This window comes from Antedon mediterranea, chromosome 2, assembly GCF_964355755.1.
Source record: "Antedon mediterranea chromosome 2, ecAntMedi1.1, whole genome shotgun sequence".
NCBI lineage: Eukaryota > Metazoa > Echinodermata > Crinoidea > Comatulida > Antedonidae > Antedon > Antedon mediterranea.
The window spans coordinates 6197860-6222834 of NC_092671.1; the positions used below are offsets into that span (position 1 = coordinate 6197860).

The following is a 24975-nucleotide window of genomic DNA, read 5'->3' on the forward strand; positions in this document are numbered from 1 at the left end:
ATCGATAATTATTGGAATGTATGATCAATAGACATTTTTTGCCCGCACCTGGCCTTTAAAGTAGAAAAATGCCTTTTATACTCCTTGTTTTGTACAAAAAGAAACATCACATAAATGTGATTAGCCTTTAGACTTAATTATATACAGTATATAATATATTTAATTAATATTGATGCCGCTGAAACACCATCAAATAAATTGTTATTGAAAAAGGAGAGAATATAACTCAGCAATATGAAGGTGCAGATTAGTATTTGTAATATATTGGTATGCAGTACAACCATCACCAAATTACTAAGCTAATAACTACACTTGAAATGAATAGGTAATTAGCTGTAATTATGTTTTCATTAACGAGAAATCCACTTAACATCCCCGAGAAATCAATAATCAAGAGCGAGTTAGTGGGCTTCCTGCTATGTAACAGTATTTTTGTGATGATGAAAATTAAATGCAGTTTTCTTTCTTTTAATTTTATAAAATGTAAATATGTGGGAATAACCTGTGTTTCGCAGCTTACCGTACCTTGGCTGAAGGTGTGGACAATGTATACAGCAATCATGTCTTACAGCTTTCATTAAACGACGCTGATTCGAGATGGACTAGTATACCGGGGTAACATAATACTCTTCGAAAATATGCACTGGGAATAGAGAAGTACTCATGTGCCACAAGTGTATACCGGACCTCCAATTTGAAGTCATTATCTTAGAGGACTTTAAAGAGTAATAGACTATAGACTTTAAGAGGACGATGATGTGTTCACTTCTTGAACAGCCTGCATAACCTGTTTTAATTGAAATTGTTTATGGCATGCCAATCTATGTTTTATATATATATATTTATATATTTTATCTGTATTGTATTGTTAACCGTTTTTGATGTTGTATTGTTTTATGTTTCAAACCTGTTAGTGGCGGTATTTATCGCTGTTGGTTTTGATTGAATAAAATAAATAAAAAATAAATAAATATAGAGAAGTGAAAAAAAAATAGCCTATTTTATGGCACTGATTGGTAGGCCTACATCCTCTAAATATACTGGAATACAACCTGTAAATTAGACGAATTGAATCACCGGCTAGACCCTCATTTTAAGTTCTAAGTCATCGCAAAGATTACCAATACGGTCTTGATTCACACCCCTGTCACAATATACAATTAATAGTTACCTCACATTTTACCCTTAAGCTTGTATGTGACAGTAGTTATTAAAGTTTTCTTGTTCAAAGATTAGATATAAAGGAATATGTTTGTCAGTCTCAAAATTGAAAACTTTAATATAAATGTCAATACTAGAACCAGGTCAGTGTTTTCATCATTCCTAAGTCATCATAACAATTGATTATATAATTTTTCCTTCATACAGGATTATCGCCCAAGGGATATTAAAGGAATGGTATCTTGTAGACAAATGTCTGTCTACAAGATTACATGTAAGAGTTTTGATGTTGTTAAATTATTATTTTTTTGAATTATCATAGTTGTATCTTGTTTGTGCAGTTATGTCTTATACAGAAAATAAGATTTATTTAGATAATTATAATGAATTATGTGAAAATATATAGAATGGAAAAACATGGACTTTCTTTCATTTCATGTTGTGTTTAGTTTTATTAATTAATAATTAAATGATATATTATTAAGGACTAAAAAATTGTTTCCAAATCATTTTAATTGAAAAACACTTTCGGTTAGTCAGATTTTTATTGTTTTTTTAAGCTGATTTTGTGTTTATAAACTACCGTATGTAGGCTTGCTAAAAAAATACACTGGCCAAAATCTCAGACAATAGAAAATAGAGGGTGCTACAGTAGTGCCTAGTATATATTTGTACTGAAGTATGTTTTTAACCAGTCAATACAATACTACTACTACTTTAAAAGAAATGGAAATAAACAATGGAAATTCCCAAACAATTTTAAACTGTTCTCTAAAGCTCTGTCTACACTACTACACTACAAAAAAAGTGTGATATGCTCAAATATGGTAGTAATATGACATCATCATGTCCTTATATGGGCACATCGTATTTTGTTGTCACATAAAGTTTGATAGCGTGGACAGAGCTTTATACTTTAGATACTTGTATTATATGATTTTTTTCACGACGACAGACATTTGTACAATATACCTATCCACACTATGGGTTTATCACTTTGACAGAGACTTTGTTGATTAATCCGTAGGCTATGCAGAAGGTACCAGATCAATGGATGACACTCTAGTAATCGTTGCAAAGTGAAAGAACTTGGCAACGATAACACTTTGATTGTCTCTCGTTTACGTTTCCCTTTGAGTCCTTTATGGCATTAATTCTATTAATTACACAAGTCATAATTAGATCAGTAGAGCCGGATAATTTGTATAATTCCAACTAAACTGATGAAAACAAAATGTTTGAGATTATTTGGGAATAGGATATGGCATATTATTAAAGAAAACAAATAAATTATGTAATAAATAAATTATGTAAAGTAATATAATATGTAGTATTATTTCATTACATTGATAATTAGAATTAATTTATTTGTTTATTATTAAATACAGTATATTTATATTTTATGATTAATCTCTGTACTATATGTATTTTCTGTATTACAGTTAATAATTTATGATATATTTTGTCGCCAATGAATTATAACCAGTAAAATGATACAATAGATAAAAAAAAACTAAAAGTAGATACAGACTTAATTTAATGAATGAATAAAACTTGAAAATGTATGTTTAAAATTGAAATTGAACCTGACATACATGGCAATACACAAAAAATGAAGTTATTAACAACAGTATAGAAATGGCAATAAAGCGAACTAAGCACTATAAAAAAAATCACCTTTAACAGAAATAAAATTAATTATATCTATAAATTTAAGAAGGAATAAATTATTAAGGCGATAGAATAGTTTCTGAGAAATTTGATTTCAAATTCATGGAAATTCTCAGAAAGAAAAATATCACCGTTAAGATTGAAAAGAAAGAGGGAAGCTTGTAAAGAAACAGTGAAGATTGAATAGAAAAAGTGAAGCTTGTAAAGAAACAGTGAAGATTAAATAGAAACAGTGAAGATTGAATAGAAACAGTGAAGATTAAATAGAAACAGTGAAGATTGAATAGAAACAGTGAAGATTGAATAGAAACAGTGAAGATTAAATAGAAACAGTGAAGATTAAATAGAAACAGTGAAGATTGAATAGAAACAATGAAGATTGAATAGAAACAGTGAAGATTGAATAGAAACAGTGAAGATTGAATAGAAACAGTGAAGATTGAATAGAAACAGTGAAGATTGAATAGAAACAGTGAAGATTAAATAGAAACAGCGACAATTAGATTGAAAGAATCAGTGAAGATTGAAAGATAAAGCCAAGATTGAAAAGAAACAGTGAAGATTGAAAAGAAACAGTGAAGATTGAAAAGAAACAGTAAGAGTGAAAGAAACCGTGAAGATTGAAAAGAAAAGAAACCGTGGAGATTGAAAGAATCAGTGGAGATTGGAAGAATCAGTGGAGATTGGAAGAATCAGTGGAGATAGAAAGAATCAGTGGAGATTGAAAGATAAAGCGAAGATTGAAGTCTTATTTTTAAATAAATAAATAGTAAATAGGAAAAACGACATCCAAATCAATAATACAAAGTAACTTCATGTTTTGGTTGTATGGTAGGTATTAGGATGATGTATTGTGAATTTCTAGGGGCAATTTGTGCAGCTGCTAAAGTCTAAATTGCCTTTAGCTACTTAAACTTTAGCTATTTAAACTTTATACTTTGTATTGTAATTCTTGTTATAATTGGATTGTTATATTTACTATAAAATCTTTTACAGAAAAATTCTTACACAGTATTAGTAGCTTCACCTCCCTGGTGCAAACTTCCCCCTTAAACAGAACATTGAATCAAGTTTAGTTTAGGGGTTGGGCTTGTACTAAAGTCTGTCTACACAACAAACTTTATGTGACAAAATAATGTGATGTGCCCATATATGGACATTCATATAACTACCATATTTGAGCATATCACTACTATATTTAGGCACATCACACTTTTCTGTCAAACTAGTTTGATGGTATAGACGGAGCTTAAAAAACCAGAACCAACAATATATTTAGTGCTTATATTCGATTCATAAATGTAATGACATAGGCCCTATGTGAAATATAACTAACAATAACTAATTTTAGCTTAGTTTATACAAGAATACAAAAAGTAAACATTCTGGAATAATGGTTCTTTGTAATTGTAATTTGTTGTAATTTTGTTAAATAAGTCATTTGACCGTGAAATGAACTCTTTCTTCAAAAATCTTTGTATAAAACCACAATTATAGCAATAGTTTAACAGTCCTAGTGACCTTTAGTCATTTTACTGTGGTTATACCACCAGATTTTCAATTGCATTGTTAGTCCCAAGGTATTTGCATTTTGGTTATAATGTCTTCTTCAAATTAAAGATCACTTTTGCTGTAGTCGTGCTTGTCAGCTGTTGTTGTCTAGCTAATAGTACTCTTATTCTTCAATACTATCATTGTAATTGGAAAAGTAAATTGAAATAAATGTATTGCATTTGTTGTAAATGCTTTACAAAACTTTATTGACAACATGAAAAGACACCAAGTAAGTATGTGCACACTTTCACATCGCCAATCAAGTTCTTGAATTTACACAAACTGCGTTTTGTATGGTGTGTGCGTCCCGGTATGTGTACAAAAAACTCTTGTCGAGCTCTGTCTACACTATCAAACTAGTTTGACAAAAAAGTGTAATGTGGTCAAATATGGTAGTGATGTGCTTAAATATGGTAGTGATATGCTTAAATATGGTAGTGATCATCATGTCATGTCACATTTTCTTGTCACATACAATTTGATAGTGTGGACAGAACTTTAAGCGATGTGAAAGGGTAACTACAATAAGATATGTTTATAATAAACAAAATCAGTTGTTTTCATGATTCAGAAAGATGCACAAAACATTTAAAAGGCAAAATTAGAATTTATTCGTTCCCTTTATTCTCTCTGCAATGGGCGGGAAGGTCCTTTTAGATTTTTTTTTGTGACCTACCACCGCATACTAATTATTATTTGTGTTTCTACATGCCTAGTTTGGCAAGAGCTTCCGATTTAAAATAGTCCATTTGGTATTAATTGCCACAGGCAGAAAAAATTCATTTCTGAATCGCCGTGAACCCAGGCAGGGAACAAATGCAATGGAAATGTATTTCTCACTGACCTTGTAAGCTTTTATGCACCGTTTATTAATCGATACCCATGCTATTTTCTATAGCATTCAATGCAAATAATTGATCAATTTTATGTTTTTTTCTCACTGTTGTATTTATATAGTCAGTGTGTTAATTTCAAAATATTAAAATATTCTCTATATTTTGACTGAAATATTTTTCTGTCGGTAAAATATAAGATTTAGCTGGTGTATTTGAGTTATAGCAATTGTACCATACAAGCTGTCTCTGGCCAGCATCTTTTTATGGCAATGTATTATTATATGTAATTAATATTATGCAGGTGGAATAAATAAATAAATGAAACAAATGAAATGCAATTATGTATTAAATTGCCTTTTCTATTTATGGATAACTGTTAACCACAATGTAAATATTTGCTTAAATTTACAATAATAGTTTATAATCAATTAATTATGTAGAGTATTGTTTGATAAAGCATACTAACTATGGTTGTATGTATACAAATAAGTAAATTGTTTAAACATGAATGAATTAGTGTTTAAATTATGTCTGAATTTGTAGCAAATTCCTTGTCAATTAGACTACTGTAAATTATTTTACATGCTTTAAATATATTTGATATTAAATAGTTTGAAAGGTATCATTTACAAAAAATATCAATTCTAATTTATTGTGATGAGGAAATACAGTATTATTATCAAGTATTATGATTGAAACTCAGAAGTTTACAGAAAAAGCAATTTCAATTATTTATTAGTTAAAGTATAATAACTAATTTGCATAATGCATAAGTTAATGCATATTATTTGCATATTTTATTAGTTAGTATAAAGCCAGTTTGCATAATTAGGATGTCATTCCGTTTAATATTATTACAGTATGTCAGTAAGTTTAATTTATTTGCCCTTCCATGTTTTTAGTTATAATTATATTTCTTTATCAAATGTGTGTATGTATTTGTGTAGGTGCGATATAACATGCACTCACAGTTGGTAGTAGATTGACCTAATTCTCATAAGCCTAATCACACCCCTGCTATGAAGGGTTTTCAACGACCTTTGACCTGACCTATGAATGTTACTATATTCAAATTTAACATGTTAGTGATAAAATCTGGACAAAGTTAATAACAATTTTGATATTAAATTTACATATTTATATTTTAAGATTTCCTGCCATTTATGGCAATGTGTCATTGAAAAGTTGGTGGAAAGATCTTCTATAATTGTGTATGAGCGTGGCTATAGTATTAATCACTTTTTTATAACAAAAAAACGTCTAATTTGGTCGTAAGTAAACATTTTATTAAATGTATTGCACATGCAGATGGTAAATCAGCATGTAAAAAATTCTTAGTAATCTAACGTTCAAGTAAGTACATCTTTGATCAATCTTATATTTCACTTACTTTGATGCCGGTAGGTAATGATATTCCGGGCATTGTGCAATTAAGTATAGATATCACACTGTAATCGGTATTATGCGCTCTTTTTCAAAGCTTTGGTTACATATAGTTATTATTGTATTTTGATTAGGTGTTGTAGAACGTGATGAACTGACCACTGGCAAGTGCATGTACTATTTAGTCTTAATAATCTGCTTTCCATATTTGACTCGTCCTGATTGGGTCATCATATTATGACAAATGAGTTTGTCGATGTTGAGAAAGTCAGTTGGATCGTCATCGTTATTGTCACCATCGATATCCTGTCACCAACATTATCATCATGATTGTAACCAGTATTGTGACAAATGAGTTGTAAAATTTGCATAATTTGTAATAAGATTATTGAATGTACAATGTACAATGTAAAAAATTAAAAAGTTATATAATTTAAGTGAGTATAAAATATTATTTCCATGGTTGGTCATTTATCATCTTACTTTTAATGTACATGACATTAGTAAATGAGTACATTGTAATATCCTTGAAATAGATATACCTACTAATCTAAAGGTCTGTCCACACTATCAAACTAGTTTGACAAAAAGAACTATTGATATACCCAAATATGGTAGTGGCATGACATCATTTTGTCCATATATGGGCACATCAAATGTTTTTGATAGTGTAGACAGAGCTTAAAATATACTATTATTGTATAGGGATATTTGTTCTTTTGATGTACTTCACCCGGATAAAACATGTTATACGTCAGAGCAGAGCATGCTCAGATGTATTCATCATTATTGCCTCATGTGAATATGTATCTCATTTATTTAAGTACCCCTTGGGCTTGACATTTTATTCCAATGCCTAGTGGATATTCCAATAATGCTATTTTGATATAATTATAATAGCTTCTATAAGCATTTATCTCAAGGGTGTTTCTTCCTCCCAAAGGACACAAATCCGTGTAGTAGGGTGGGAGTCACAGGGGCTTTGTGAGAAGCACGTCAACATGGTATCTGGGCTTGAGTCAAATCTTAAGCTATGTCTACACTAAAAAGAAAAGTGTGTGCCCAAATATGGTAGTGATATTACATCATCATGTCCACAGGGGAATATCACATTTTTTTGTGACATAAAGTTTGATAGTGCAGGCAGAGCATTTGGGATGTTCTCTCAAAAAGGGAAGAGACCCTATCCCCTCACAAAAATGTAGGGACATATCTCCACCCCAATATTTATATATGTTACTGTATAGAAAACAAAACAAGCAGCCTTTAGCCGGCTGAAAACATTGGTTTACAGGAAAAATATGTACTGTAATAAAAAAAAATGCTTTGTGCTGTAGCTTTGTAGGACTCACCCCTAACCTACCCCATCCTCTTCCAATTTTGTAAAATTGTTGGTATACGATGCTAATTGGAGATGTTGCCAACCACTCAGTGACTCTTGTATTTCATGCATTTAGATAACGTACAGCAATGTTTGCAGTTTTCAAATGGTTAATATAGATAAGTATATTGTAATACCCTATAGGTTACAAACATTTTAATAATAGATTATAATTTTGCCACTGTTGATTAAATATAATATGTTTATTAATAGAATTATTATCATTATCATATTATTATTGATTATAATACCCTGATGGAATTACTTGAGTTGATTTAATTGTCAGAATAAATTATTGGTTTTCAATGAACCTGAAGGCTCTAGGAAAATCCTGGACACTAGGAAATAAGACACAGTTTTAAGGAAACCAGAATTTTTTACTATATAAAATCAGTAGACCAAGTTCAGTAATTCAAATCTTCAATAAAACAAAACAAATCTTAATTGCACAATTTAATTAAAAAAATATAAGAGGATGGGGCGTGAAAGTAATAATAAAAAGTAAATACTGTATATAAATATTAAAATAAAAGTAAATGTTTATGGATTCTCTTTATAAAATCTAAAAAACAAACTATTAAAAATATATCTAAATATCAGAGTAGTTTGTTGTAAATACAGTACACCTCACATTTTAAAATTTAATAAGTTTTTCTTTTTATTATTTCTACTATTGATTTCATAGCATCATGAATCAAAATATATTCCTATATACTAATAATTTATATTTAGCCTGCTGTCAGTTTAAAAATTAATTTTAAATTCTTTCCTTTTTAATGTCATGTGGTAAAAATAGTTACAATTATGTAATGATATGCAGAGTGAATGCTGAACTTCATTGAATAGTGTGAAACGCTATATGAACGAATGTAATAACACCTATTAGGTAGATTTGATTATCATTGATTTTTGTTGTCTACATTTACAATTCTAGTTTTTATTAGTATGCAAATCTATGCGGTGCGAGTTAGTATTGATTTGAGAGAGCTCTGCAATTATCTAAACACAATAAGTACCCTGTCAACATAATGGTACGGTCCAGTAATTAAGGCTCAGCTATTCATTGCACAGCAATTGTGTGTGTATAGAGAGATTGTAATAGCACATGGTAAATTGCTGTAGTGAGCTCTGAGAGTGTGGGCCTGCATTCTTCTTGAAAGCATTGGAAACGTATATAAATCTTTATTTTTGGTGAGTTCTGTTAATATTCTATCATATTACATATTTCTGTAATGTAGCTGTGGTACAGGATTGTTTCTAAACAAACAATTTACTGACGATATTTGTTGTGAAACCGGAGAATGCTTGTTTATTAAAGTGCAGGCTTATCTTCATTATTCACCGTGTGTATGGCCTGCAGTCAGCAAGGCAGCTTTGCATGACAAAACAGTATGGCTAGGCCATGCTGTGTTGGTGCCAGAACCATGTGGACAAACCAATTTACTCCTTGTTTCCTAGACTCAAATTATTCTATATTAGAAAGTGCAAGACTTGTCACCATTTGGTAATAATAGTGACTTGAATTTATTAAAATTCCTACTGTAGGTCTTGCAAATGTTGTCATTATTTGACACTGCCCACACAAGAAAATAAACTTATTTATCTCTTCAGCCTGGCCCTAGCTAGGCCTATAGACTGGATTAGTAAAATAGAGCAGCCTAGGCATACTACTACTAGGCCTACAGTAGCTCTATATTTTCTATGTGAAGAAAAGGATTAGGCCTAGTTAGATAGGATTGTGGAAGAATTTGCTGTCTAGACAGGCAAGTGAGTGCGATATCATGGATTGCCGGATCCGGATTGCCCAATAAATACCGTAGCATCTTTCAGAACCTTGTTTGAGAGTAGTTGTGCACATGAGTTGGTCACATTTATGTTTGACTATATGCTCATAATCATTCATACTGTAATAAAATGTTTTAAATACTACTACAAACAAAAGACCGTAGATGCAAGAAATTATTCATTTCATCATTTATTAACAATATAATTAAAATAATATTAAAATCAATCTGAAAACATGCTGATTTATTTTTTTACAAGTTGTTAATGCAAATGAAACTCGGATAGACTATACCGGTGCTATATAAATTTTTGCATTTATTGTTATTAAATATTACTATATTAAAAAAAAAAATGTGTTGATTTATGTGAGTAATATTGCATTATTTTTTGTATGCTATAAGTAACGATTATAATGGATGATGGACCCATTTTAAAAGTCGTTTTTCTGATGTGTCACTGCGCTGTCGACTAGTTAATACTCTAGAAATTGTTCTAATTGAAACTATAGTTTTGTAAAGTTGCTTGAAAATGTATTATTTAAAAATGTCAAGCGCGTTCATGATAAATTCTGTTCACGATGCAGTTAATTAATCCGCATAATCGAACTGAAAACGAAAATGTAAATTTGTAGCCTAACATTCTATTTTCTAACATCGATGATCTTTCACTAGTTGTTAAAGATCCTTTTCCATTTCATGGTAAGCTCCCTGGAAGCTCATATCCTACAACTAATAGCGTACTAATAATAAAGTAAATGAATAATACAATGCACAGACCTATTTATACTTTCCGAGCTTGTATAAATTACATTACATCCCCACGGTTAATATAATATTTTCTATTATTAGCATAAGTGGTCTCATGTGTCCTTTTGTGGGTCATATATTGGATGCCAGATTATTACGTTTTTATTTATTACCCAGGTCGTATATTTCTATCGAATATTCTCGGTTCCCAGAATGCAGTTGGATGTTCATGATCGCTATGATTTCCAACCATAGGAGTATAAAGTTTACTCGTAATTCTGTCTGTCGACTAGTTTTTAAAGTTAATACTCTAAAATGTTATTGTGTGAATGGTTATCTATCGCATGATAATTTTTGTGTTGAAAGTTATAGGAACTGATGTACCATTGATAGCAATAAATAATAGTTACTGTAACATATAAACAATTGTCATTTTTTTCATGAATTTAACAATAACCATTGTTTGCAGATTTCTTGGTATTTTCACTGAATTACATAGAAAACTTATAAATATGAATTTTCATTATTTTGATAATTACATTATCTGACAAGTTTCATTCAGGGAACATGTACTTTTAACTGATAATTACTATCCAACTACAAACTGATAACCAATAATTTGAATCACAATATAAAATTAATTACCAGAGCACAAATCAAAATATATTTATTGTTATTACAATTTACATACCATAAATTATGAAACAATTTTATTTACATATTTTACTGCGTGAATGATACTAAATATTTTTCACAAATTGTAGTTTGTTTACCTAGCATAGCAACCGCAACAATTACAAAATGTATGCTAATGCTATACATGCACTGATTTCACAATAGGGTTATTTTCTTATTAAAAGTTTTCAATTCTGTTCAGGTTGTTTTGATATATTCCCAGAAAATACAATTTCAAATCTATAAACAGGATAATGTTGCAAACATAAGTACCATGATAGTCTGTTCCTACACACTTGACGTAGTGATAGCCTTGTATGTTCCAAAAGTCTTTACATACTGTACATTCAAACATCATGAATATTTATAGGGCATTGATTTACTTATGTAAGTAACTCATTTTCCAATTTGTGTAAATAAGTTTATTTAACAAATTATATTACTTGATCATGGAGCAATTAATAATTATGCAAACTGCCTGTCATTGTTGGATCATTGTCAGAAACTTAATTAATTCACTACGTTTTTTTTAGAGGACATATTCACTTATGATTATAATCGTTTGCATCAAAGTTTGGTTGAATTCATCGCATTTAATAAGATTAATTATCTGTAGTTTAACAATACATACTCGTAGAAAAATATGACCAAAATATTCTATTCAATATTGTATTATGAACCAAATGTTGTTTACGTAAGCAAACTTGTATGGTATCAATGTTGCATGTAAATATTTTAATGGCACATTGTCATTTATTTTATCGAGCGCATCACCCTAGAGTGCCTACAGAGATCTCTAGTAATTTTTTAATGAGACGTTTATTTCCTTCTATTGTAGTAATGCGAATAAAATCAGTTAGTATGCTTGCATTGATATGATGTAAAATATTGTTGTTCTTATTCAATGTTCCTGGCCTCCTGTGTCATGGATCCTAATTCTAGCCTCATGATTCTTAAGTTTTGACTGCGTTATCAAACTAGTTTGTGCCCAAATATGATAGTGATATACTTCAATATGGCGATGATAACATCATCATGTCCATATGGGCACATCACATTTTTCTTCTCATAAAGTTTGATAGTGTAGACAGAGCTTTAGTTTGTTTAGATCAGTATATGTCTATAAAAAGTTAAAATATCAACCTTAACTTATTGTCTTTTTTCAGTAAGGAATGAAAAATATAAACGGTTTTAATTTACGCGGTTTATGCTTGATTATACAGTTTCATTTGTTCCATTCTCGATTAATTTCAAATTTTTGGCAGGGTTGTGTGTGCATAGCATACACCCCATTTCACAGGCAGTGCTTGCATTGTGAAACGTAACAAGCACATCACAGTTGAATAGAGCTTTTGAATACTTTTATCGGGTTTGAGAATATTGTGCCTAATAAGCCTTGCGTCACTGTGGCACTAAATAGTACTTACGGAACAGTGTCTCTGACAAATTATTGATCTCCATGTTGGTATTTCTCACTGGGCTTTATACCCAATTTGAACAGTGTTTGTTCTAGGCTTGTCTAGTGCTGTTTTAGTCATCAAAATAATCTTTGTTTTAATTGTTTAGCCTAATGATCATTGTTAAAAGATCTGTGATGTAATGTGTAACAACAAATGTTTCTTTTCAAATATTGTTCCTGATCACAATAGCCTTGCTATCAACAACAATGATGGGTTTGGCCAGATGATTTGCAAATAATATTTCTGAACTGTAAATTCAACTTTCTTAATTTGTAACTGTTGAAGCCAATCACTAAACCAAAAAAAAAGATAACACTGATCCTATCACAATTATTGTATACCTAACCTAAACCAATAACATTTGGTTAATGTACTGTACTGTAGATGTTTGTTGTAATGTTGACAATATGAATTTCAAAATACAGGAGTGTTATTTAATTTCTAAGAACAAAGTTTTCCCAAATTGTTGATACTGATAGCTACTGTACTGTAAAGTAGTAGAACTTGTTTTTCTTTCTAGTTTCAATGCTGTGGCGGCCTATCCACCTCTTGGTACAAGTTACAGATAACGAACCTGCAAATGAATATCATATCTTTCTAATAACAATGACAAAACCCCAAACAAATTCTGCACTTGGTCTCACTCTACACAAGAAAGTAACCTATCAGTATCAGTATCAGTGTGTTTAGTGGGCTGATCATTTAATTATCTAAGGGTAGTTAATATAGAATAGCATTGGCAGATGGATGTGTTGTACAATACATCATGGGAACATTGTGAATGATTAGATACGAATCTTAGATATTGATGAATTAATTTTTCTGGTTTTAATATTTTATAGACTGTGTTATAACACTTTTTGGTATACTATTTGTTTGTATTGTCCTCCTGACTAGTTTATAATCTGCTTATTGTGTTTTGACATTAAGTAATTAACGAATGTAATTTATACCTGTACATTTGCATCTGTTAAACAAACTATATTGCAAAAATAAATAAAAATGTCAAAATCAAGGGATAAAAGGCTTAGGTGGTATTATGTAGAACTTCTTTTTCCTTTAAAAACATGGTTTTGTTGAGTGAAAACTAAATGAGTTTAATAAATATTCCAGATATTGTTGATCTATTTATTAATTTGTTGATCAATTTCACTAATCTAAAAACAAGGGGAAAAATCTGTGGAAAACAAACAATTGTTTTAGAGTCTTCCTCTCTCTCTATGTTCTGTTCCCTACAGTCTAGTCATCAATTCACTTTAAAGATATTTTGACACACATGGCGTTTCATATGTTTAATATTTGAGTTGGGATACAGACATGAATCAAAACGCTGAATGGTGGTAACAACATACAAAAGACCTGGGGCAAGTCTAAAGCCTTCTATGCAAAGGACACAATTTTGGCTAGACAATGTGCACTGGCGGCGTAGGTCTAAGTTGAGTGCTTAAAACCACATTATCGTACAGGAGACATGGTCTGGATGTGGAAAAAGAACATGCAACAAGATGTACTTAATTAATTCTGAGGTTCAAGTAGACTGGCAACTAAGCCTTGATGATGACGTTATTGCTTTCGATATTTTTTTCTATATAGTATAACCTAGTGTGTAATTTCTCCGCCGATATCTGATACGAGATATAGCTATAAGATTATATTTGTTTAAATGTATACAGTGTATCAATATTGGTCACTTTCATTTTTAGGTTTTTGCTTATAATATATTAAGGAATTATACTTTGGTGTAGTTTATGAAAAAAAAGGATGGGTTTAATATGTGTGAAAGTACTTTCATTGGTTGTCTAAATCAAAGCAACGACGTTTGATTTTCTGTTGTATATAACTAATAGTGCAATGCGCACATTTATGCTAGTTTGTGAGGTACAGTAGAGTACTGTACATTTATTTTGCACACAGTTTTCCACACATACATTTATGTTTATTATTTTAACACTGTTTTGATGTTTCTTTGTTCTAGTGTTGTGTCTGTCATGGTTTTTATGTAATATTTCTTGTCATTGTTTTATTTATTAGTTTTGTATTATTTTGTACATTTCTTTTAATTTTCAGGTATATATGTATAACAATCATACCATGATGGACCAAGGGGTTCTAGGAGACCCAATGCATGGGCATCCACAGTCACCGCAGCCCGAGCCAGACTCTGTCAAAATGTTTGTGGGCCAGATCCCAAAGGATATGCCCGAAACGGAATTGCGAGAAATGTTAGAAACGTATGGTGGGCCCGTATACCAGTTGAAAGTTCTCAAGGATAAAGATACAAATGAGAGTAAAGGTAAGCTGGCTGATTGGGCAGCTTTGAGTGAGTGAGTGAGTGCTAAATATTTTTAAAAAATGTAAATATTTGTATATTATATAAATAAGCAACAACTACGTGTGCCTCTTTGTTTACTTTTGTAACACCCTGTTGTTGGATACAATAGAATGCAGTGCTGGTGTTCTGCGAGGAGAGTCATCAAGACTTTACAGATAAATTAAAATTAAGAAATAAAAACCTACAGTATCATAAAGGCGTGTATTTAGTTGATTTGATTCAGTTTCCCAGGCTAGACTACAACATCGATTGATAGATAGCATTCATTTATTTATTAACAATTGGAAAGCAATACAGTACTAGCGACGCAACACAAGGACGTAACGCAACGCAAGTGAATTGACCAATCACAAGCGATGGCTTATTCGCTTGTGATTGCCAACTATCTATAACTTCGCTTGTCATTGGTTAAAACGCTTGCGTTGCGTTTACGTCCTTGCGTTACGTTCTAGTGGGAACCAAGCTTTACAGTATTGTAATATACATCTATAGTGTGATGTAGAGTGTGTACAGTAAATAGATAGTGATTTGTTTTTTAATTTCTTTATTAAATGTTTCATGGCTTGAATGCATATTTTGTGGAATTTCTCATCTGTTTTACCATAGACCATAGATTTATTTGCCAACATTTAAGGACATTTTGCAAAAAATTTAGTATTAAATTGTTGCCGTTTGAATTAGTAATTAAAGTAAATCTGTAAACTACAATACAAAACCTACATTTTTTTATTGGATTCACCTGAAAATTTCTCCTGTGAATACATTGACCAACATTAAAATATGATGGTCTATTTATAGACAAACGCGCTTCATTGTATTCTTTGTATCGACCTTGGATTCATTATACATTATTCAGAAGTATTCTCATAGTACACAATATCATGTCTGTATTCATTCATTCATCAGTACATTCTCTCTATTTAAATAGTGCAATATTAGTTTGTAAAGTTGTAAGATATTATAGAAAACAATATTCAAGATCTAGAGTCCAGTTAGTAACTGTTTTGACAGTGGCACAGTTTGGTCTATGAATCGCATGAAGTAGTTTGTGCGTTATGGGACGCTACAGACAGGCTACGACATTGATTGAATAGGTTGCTGGGATGCTTATAACTTCTTGACCAATACTGTAGTTTTAAAAACATGTTCTAGGTGCTCTTCAAGTATGCCGCAAGGATTTTAGTGAATTTGAGAATGGCAATTTCTTTGAACCGGTTGTTTTGTCCACCATAGGCGTTAGATTAGATCGATTTAATTTATACAGTAACATAAATGAAATAAATGTCATACAACAACTTTAACTAAGGAATACTGTACCAATGGACATCAGAAAACGTAATCGCCTTCAAAGTACGACTAACTTTGTCAAGCATTATTACATTATTTTTATGGATACCGGCACTATTATAAGTCAAATTGATTGATTGATAAGGGTACCTTCGTGTCGGGCTGCCACCAACGCTGCTTATTTGTTTTGTATGTGTAAAACTTGTGTCCTTATCGAAGAAGACCTACTGTAATCTACAGTACCACCAGAACTACAGTATGAGTGAAGAGAGCCTTGAACCTCTGCAGATTTGATTATGGCTGTGAATTAATCGCTTGGTGAATCTAACAGTAACAGTGTAATATTGTGTGATATTGCTAATACCTCATGCAAGTTTTCTTCAAGATTTCACACTCTACTTTGAGAAATCTGTAGCCATAAAGTTGAACAGGATTCCTCAGTGGACTAGCATTTCTTTGAAAACCAGGTTATTGTGTTATTTTTCATCAGTGCTGTATTGGAGTTCTTGCATTTATGCTAGTAAAATCCATAATTAAATAATACAATGTTGTGAAAATACATGCAGAATTGGTAACAGAATGAAAGATTAGAGTTATTTAATTCTATGTTCGCACTGGAGTTATATAGCGTATCTAGCGTACAGCGTTAACATTTAGGTCAAATTGTACTCTGCAGAGACCTACAAGATGTTCAGACACAGAGAAATGCTTATCGTTACAACAGAAGCACATTTATTTTTGCATATTCATGATCTCACACCCACGTTTTATTTATTCTTTACTCTGTACTCTCAGCTCTCAAAATGAGTGTTCAAATAAAAAATGAGTCTTGCACTAAAACGCTAAAATGCCATGGGTGTGAACAGGGCCTAAGAATAGCAATCTCCTCCAGTCGCAGTGCCATTGTGAATTCAACTTTAACAAATGTTCTAATGTCTACAAAACACAGACATGACAAACAACCTGTTATACCTGAACCTATGCAATTAACAACAATTATCTGCTTGATTAATTATGCAAATTTACAGTTATATCAACTTTTGTGAATTTAATAGCAAGACCTTTCTTTGTGTATTGTGGGCTAGGAAGCAATTTACTACAGTATGTTCTTTGTGAAAATCAAGAAATTCAAGAAATGAATTTTTAGATTAATCTCATGTTCATTTTATAGAGGATTAGTGATAAATTATTCTGGAGTGCATTCAATTTATAACTTTTTTCACTCTGGATACAGATGAATCGTAGTACAGTAACTATATATTTTTTTTTATATAACACCTATATAAATTCCTGTCATTTGATTGGACGAATGTGGGTCACATGGCGTGCAATAGTACGCACTATTCAACGATCGTTAAATAGTACTTTTTGAAACATTTTTGTGTACGAAAAAAAAAACGTCTAGATGTTATATAAAACAAATAATGAATGTTTTGTATTCGTGTAATGGTACAAATAATGGCACTTGGTGAATGATGAAAGGTTATATCAACTCGGCTTTGCCTCGTTGATATAACCTTTCATCATTCACCTCGTGCCATTATTTGTACCATTGCACTCATAAACATTCATTATTTGTATACTATACAACCTGGCATGACTGTACATATTCTTTTATACAATTATTACATATTATACAATGTATAATCTTGCAATGTTTTAATCTTGCACAATGAAATACTAATAGGCATTTAACATCCGGTAGATATCTAAATTATTAATTTGGAACCTTTAATATTCCAGGGAGAATTTCTTTGTGTGTTCTTGCACATATCAAATCATCTGACAAAGTGATCCAGACTGAGGTAGTATATTTCCAAATGAATTGGAAACATGTGCTGTAAAAAACAAGTTGTATTTTTATAATTGAACCTGGTGGAAAACATTTTTTTTATTTAAAAAAAAGTTGCTATTGTGCTAGGATTTTAAGAACAATTAAACTGATACATTTATTATTGTCTTCCTATATCAATATAGACACTGTACTGTACTAGTTAAACAATGTTATAATTTGTCAAACTTCAATCATAACATTTTTATATTGGAAATCAATTTCATCCATTCAATTGATTTGAATTATGTAATCAACTCGTTTGAATGTTTTTGTTTCCTATATTTGACATTTGACCTGCTGTTTCATTAAACTAAAGATATTAGGTTAATAAAGAGGGCGACATAATCCTTGTGTTGTGAGGGTGTAAACAAGTATGTTTATGGAAAACGTTAATACTAAAATTAATTTAAATGTGAATTAATTATTTTATTTAATTGCTAGGTGTATTATTTTAGATCTTTTTGTCTAAACAGGCTCTTGTTTGTATACAAAATTACAAATAGAAGTATTAAGATTATTTGAGGAACTTAACATTGTTAATTAATGTGTATATTATTATTGAAAAATGATATAATTGTAATTTTAAGAAATCACCACTACAGGGCTCCAAATATCAATATGAAATTATTGTTCAGTAGAATAGCAATTTTATTTTAATATATCTGACACAAATGGGAATACCATAGTAACGACAATTTCGTCATGGTAACCAATGTCCATTTATATTAATCGGATTGCAAAATGATCTATATAAGCAAGATATAAGTACGAAAGTAGGAGTGCAATTTGTTATGTAATTTCTTGTACAAGATAATAAAAACAATTAATTATCAGACTTGTGACATGAACTGTCTTGGCTAAATGCAAACATGTGATTGGTTGACATGTTTGACCGTTGAAATGACCCTTCAAACATCTTGTATTATAATTTGTTTAAACCAATGATGGGAATATAGTATACAGTACACTGTACTTCCATTATTTACACATTACATTTCTTTGATATGACGACAACTACTGTAGCTTTCCATACCTGTATATGACTACTGTAGCTTTCCATACCTGTATATGACTACTGTAGCTTTCCATACCTGTATATTTCATCTATGGGGTGCTATCCCATTGCTCAGAAATTTATTTATTCATCTCAAACTATCTGTTGTACAATATTAACTGGGGTAACTCTACTGTACGTGAGATCACATGTTTCAGAAATTCCAAATAATTAATCATTATTTATTTAGGATTTAAAAATTTGTTTTTTTTTTTTTTTTTTCAACTGTAAATGTCTAATGTACTGTGATTTTTTTTGGTGTATTTTTCAGGTTGTTGTTTTGTCACATATTATCTTAGGAAAGATGCCTTAGTAGCAAAAGAAAATTTACACAATAAGAAAACACTACCAGGGGTAAGTTTTAAAATAGATGATACAATTAAAACGGCTGAAAAAAATATGTTTTAAAACCAGTCAACCCTCCAAGGACAATCCTTATAACGTGTATAATTCTATGCTTGTTGAGAATAATCGCGCCCCCTAAATCAGGCTAAATTTGTACACAAGACTTTGGACAATTCCTTCCAATTTCACAGTTTAGGCCGCCTGGAACTATACTCAGTCATATACGGTAATATAACAAATACATGTGAATTATGAAAGCAAAGAAATCTTTTCTTTAGGCTTATGTTGATCCTAATATAGAGGGCGCTATATTATCTAGATATAAAAAGAAGATCCAACAGCAATCAGACTGTCAACTGAAAGTAGTTTGTTACTATTTATAGTTTATCCTAATACAACTAGTTTTTTTCCCTACGAACAAGATTAGTTTTCTTTTTAAATATATTTAAAATTGTTATACTTTTTATTACTCAAATTATATCATTGTCCATTAGTATTATTAAAATTTGTTTTGGGCCTGGCATTCTTTGTTGTGCCGAGTTACTAGTTAAGTAAAAATTATTGAGTTTTTTTGGGAGTAAAATCTAGCCTGTTTTATAATAAATTACATGTATTGTTTGAGATGAAACAATGTCGGCTTGTTTGTGAAATAGTTCAACTGTAAGTAAAAGAAGTTAAACAAAGTATTCATTAATTAATGAAACAATGGCAGCTTATACAGTAAGTAAAAAGAGAATATTGTAGGTTTTTTTATGAGCTGCCATCGTAGAACTGGGTGAAAGTCTTCGACTAATCTGTAGGCTGTGCAACCTCTCCCACCTCACATCAGCAAAATTACATCCCTGGGCCAGTATTTAGTTTCAGTATCTTACAATCAGCAGTCACAAGATAGATCGTTCGTTTGATTTTACATCTGAAGTGAGTGATTTTTATCTTTATCGACACATAAGTCATTACAAGCACTGGATCATCCGTCAGAGGGAAATTGATATGCACATCTCTGAACATAAATTCTGTTAGTTGATACTCAAATAAGAAATCATGATCATCATGGGAAAAACTTCCTATAAAATAGATGATACAATTAAAACGGCTGAAAAAAATATGCAATTATTAAAACTTGCAAATTCACAATTTCCTGTAATTTTTTTTTTGTCTAGAAACTATATTTCATGCTTTTGACTAATATCTATGCAACTTGATGTAGCTTATTGCTTAGTCAAAAATCAATATTTTACCATGGTTACTAACTCTCTATTTCCACCCTCAATCTCATATTTGCCAACATTTTAATTGGCATATATTAGCGTCCATTAATCATCTACACTCCTCAAATTTTCTGTTGATTAGGTTCAAATTAACGACGGCACAACTGCGACCTTTAGAGATCGCTTTCCCTCATTGAAATTTGATATTCTAGTAATAACAACATAAAATAAGTTCAAAGAAAAAGGACAACTCTGACGTTTTGGATTATAAAGATTGTTAGTATTACTAGACATCAATAGTATGCTTGTTTCGAGCGATATTTACAGAATTTTGTTTCAAATTTTCACATTTGGTACTCTATAAAATGTATACTTATTCATGCTTGATTACATATGTTTTATTCACATTCCGGTAGTTTTATTTTATGATTTATCACGTGTGAAGTAATCGCGTTGTTCTTTTCTACGTGCATACTAAATGCTCTTAAAAGAGAGAAATTAAACAAACAAAAGATAAAACATGCAGATACTTTTGGCTGGCTGACTCATTACATTTTAGTGAAATTCAAAACTTGACCTACTAAATTGGTTAAAAGGAATACTTGATGTACCTAAATTACCCATTGAAAATTAAGCAAACTAGCACAATATATAAAAACATAAATTTTGTATGAAACATTTTTTTTTGTATCTTTTCAGATGAAACATCCGGTACAAATGAAACCAGCGGATAGTGAAACGAGAAGTGGTAAGTACCGTAATTGATGACCGATAAATAATGTTTTTATTTTTTTACGTCAATAATTTAGTGGTTAATACACTGTAAACCTCTCTAATCTTAACATTTTCCCTCTCATGAATATACATCATCTAATAAATATTATACAAAGTTGCAGTACAGATGTGGGTTTAGTACATACATCCTAAGCATACCGTACACACCTTATACTGCAGAGAAATTTGTCTACAAAGTGATCTTTTTCTGCCTCCTACTAAATTCTTAGTTACTGTATCTAAATTTGTCTAGTATCTTAGGCAAATTTCATGATACAGCATATCATGTGTTTAACATGTGATACCTGTATCATAGAACCCGACTCAAGCTAGTAAGCTTCCATAATACCGACATCACATGTAATACACCTGAGATACTGTATTATGAAATTAGCAATAGCATACTGGACAAATAGTTTTATGTTGAAAACCTAAACTTAAGTAGCTCACGGTATCTAAATTTAGCAGTTATCTTATGAATTATTGTAATTATACAAATTATAAATTAATATTTATAATTGCAGATGGTTACTTTAAATTTGCACTTTATAAAGTGTATCATGTGTATATCATGTAACTTAATTTACTCTCTGGTATTTTTTTTTTTGGTTGTCAAAAATTTCAATCACTCATGTTTCGAATTTGCCTTTAGCATTCACTTTTGTGAAAGAAAATTGGTTTGAGAGTGTGTTTTTGTTGTGAATTTTGAATTGGTTACAATCTAATATTGTGACTTGTCGGTTTGTTACTGTCACGTTGTGTTTGATTCTTCTGAAATGACTGAAAATGGCAATGAATAGTAGAACATCCTAGAAATGGAAATGAATAGCCTGGGCTAGTTTTATTAGTAGATAATTGTAACAAATGTCGATGTTTGTTTTAGTACTTGGGAATGGCCTGTAAAATCTCCCAATTACAGGCCGTTTTGGCCAGTACATTTTTCACAGAAAATGTTTATAACATACTATAATAATAACGTCTTTAAAACAAGGTTTGTGTTAAAATATTAATTAAATTCGGTCAAGTATGTAAGTTTTCTTAAGGATGACCGCTGGTTTATGGCTAGATGTTGATGAATTACGGTTTGTTTGTATGGTTGAAATGGCTTAAAGCTTTCCTACAGATACAAAGTTAATGTACTATTATTCCGTTATTCCTTGAGCAAAGATGTTAATGTAATGAAAAAAAAATTCTGACCATTTATCAAGATTAAAAAAAGGATGAGTATTCATTTAATGGCTAAGTATAAAAGCTTGGAAGATTATATATTAAAGGTTTCCTTCAACAAGGCCAATGAGCAATTTCAATAAATTACTTTTTCTTAAAAATCTTGAATGAACTCAATATTTAAAAAGATGACTTCAATTTCATTCGTGCACGTTCAAGATTGGCGTATCCTTGTGTTTGTGTTGTCGCACGAACATTCTCTCTAGATAAATTTATACGAGTCTGTAAATCTTCCTATATGTATTGTGAAACTGAAACGACTTAGATATGTCCTGAAATCCTTAAAATAATATTTTATTAAAATTATTTTTATATTAGCGTTAATTAAAAATGAAAATAATTTAATAATGACATACATGAAATATGAAATACCCCGTCCACCCACTTATCATGTTTTATCTTTCTATATTTAGTTTGCCAACAATAATAAATGACTTTCTTGTATAATTGTCATATTTTATCAAACCATCGCTAGTCTGCAAGATTTATTTCACCCCCTAAGAGAGAAAATATATCATGTGAATTTAATTCATAACTAAAAAATACGAAGGGAGATACTGATTATTAAGAATGTCGCCGTATTTTTAATTTTGAACTGTTTAGAAGCAAAGACTATTTATAAGTCTGAAAGAAATATTTTATTTTGATTATTTAGAATAAATTTTGGATATCCATGAGATTATCAATGTAATTGACAAAGTAAGCCTTGTTTCATGTCATGTCAAGACCAGCATGAAAACATAATGTTCAGATTTAGAATTTTAAAAAATCATTTAAATTCACATCAGGTTTTGGCACAATGTAATGGGAACAGTTCATTACTAATATTAAATTTGAATAATGTAATTTTAAATATTCAAGTTAAGAAGGATTGAATTGAGGACTTGGTATATATATTTCTCTTTTCACGTCATAAACTTTCTATTTTTCATTTTGAGAGAAGCCCAATGACTAAAAGGCAACTTCAACTATAGCCCTTTTCACATCACATATTACAAGTTGTAACACCGCTTGATTTCCAGCCTTATTACATGTTTTCACACACGCATACATGAACCTTAAAAAGTCTCTGGAGAAAGCATAGTTCTGGGCATATTTGATTACTATGATTGGTCAGTTTAATACTAAGGCAATACACAAAGAACTCGCGACATCTCGGAGCAAAAACCAGCACCTCATAAGTGTATTTTTTACAGGGATCCCCTTTCTTTCTCCACAAAGTTGTATTCACACTATGCAAACCTTACTTACCTTACTTTTGAAGTAGCCAACTATAGAGTTATACAGTACAGTTGTATGTTGTTGACAAAAAACATGTGCGTTACAAAATTAGTGTGTAGGTGGGATAGTCACGCAAGTTTAATGTTTCATGAATGTGTGAAATGAAAAGATTTCTTGTGTTAATGTTTGAAATAAACATTAATGTCATCAGATTCTAGTATTCATTTGCTATGAATGAATGCTGTCATAGTCTATGCTATAAAATATGCAACAAAAAAATCATGAGTTTGCTACAATTTAATTTGAAAAACATGTTCCGTTGATTTCTAGTTTAGTTGCTTGTAAGTTGCCATCTATTCAAGAGAAATGAATCTCTTTTTTTTCTGCTTGTCCGACTTTCATTAGTTTTCTCTGAAAATATTTTTCTGTAAGCATTAAGAAAATCATGTGAAAAGATTCAAATAACGTTTAATTGTAGCCGATTCAAAGAATAATTTAAATATTTTTTTTAGCATCATTATGTAAAAACTTACTTTTGAATATAGGCCTGTAATACTATAATACTATATATAATTGTGTAGTTGATGATTTCTGTGGTCACTATGTCACCACGTAGGCATAATAATACTGTAGTACCAAATATTAGATGAAAATCTTCCATAGTTTATATTTAGAAATGCCATATTTATACGATCCAATGTCGGATTAGTGGTTTGCTGTTAACTGATCTTTACAATTCTCTCTCCGCCGATTTAATGTCAAAACGATTATTTGGATATTGAATTCGCATGTAAAACTTGATCCCGCTCAGCTCGTAATACGCGATAACGATATGGACCTCGCCAAACACATTATCTGAAAGAAAATCTTTAAAATACGTGGTATTTCACATTGTTTTATATATAGGCAAAGCCCATTGTTTTTGTTTTCTGCATATAAACACTAGATGTTGTAAGATAATGAAAACAATTTGGAATATAATTACCATGCGTTAATATTTTTGTTATGTTATTGTTCATACGTGATAAATGTACATCAGAA

At 30.7% G+C, this 24975-nt stretch overlaps 1 protein-coding gene across 20 annotated transcripts in view; it reads left to right on the forward strand.

Annotated features, from left to right (window-relative positions):
* Nucleotides 1-24975, forward strand: part of LOC140040179 (CUGBP Elav-like family member 2) — a 111033-nt gene that overhangs the window by 45148 nt on the left and 40910 nt on the right. For 19 of the 20 annotated variants that reach the window (XM_072085909.1, XM_072085903.1, XM_072085907.1 and 16 more), the window contains 3 exons: nucleotides 14720-14945; nucleotides 19431-19513; nucleotides 21412-21460. In XM_072085909.1, the coding sequence (XP_071942010.1) occupies nucleotides 14726-14945; nucleotides 19431-19513; nucleotides 21412-21460 (352 nt within the window). In that variant the 5' untranslated portion in view covers nucleotides 14720-14725. Of the gene's footprint in view, nucleotides 1-8849; nucleotides 9178-14719; nucleotides 14946-19430; nucleotides 19514-21411; nucleotides 21461-24975 lie in introns of those variants that run through there. The other variant, XM_072085910.1, reaches the window with a different exon arrangement.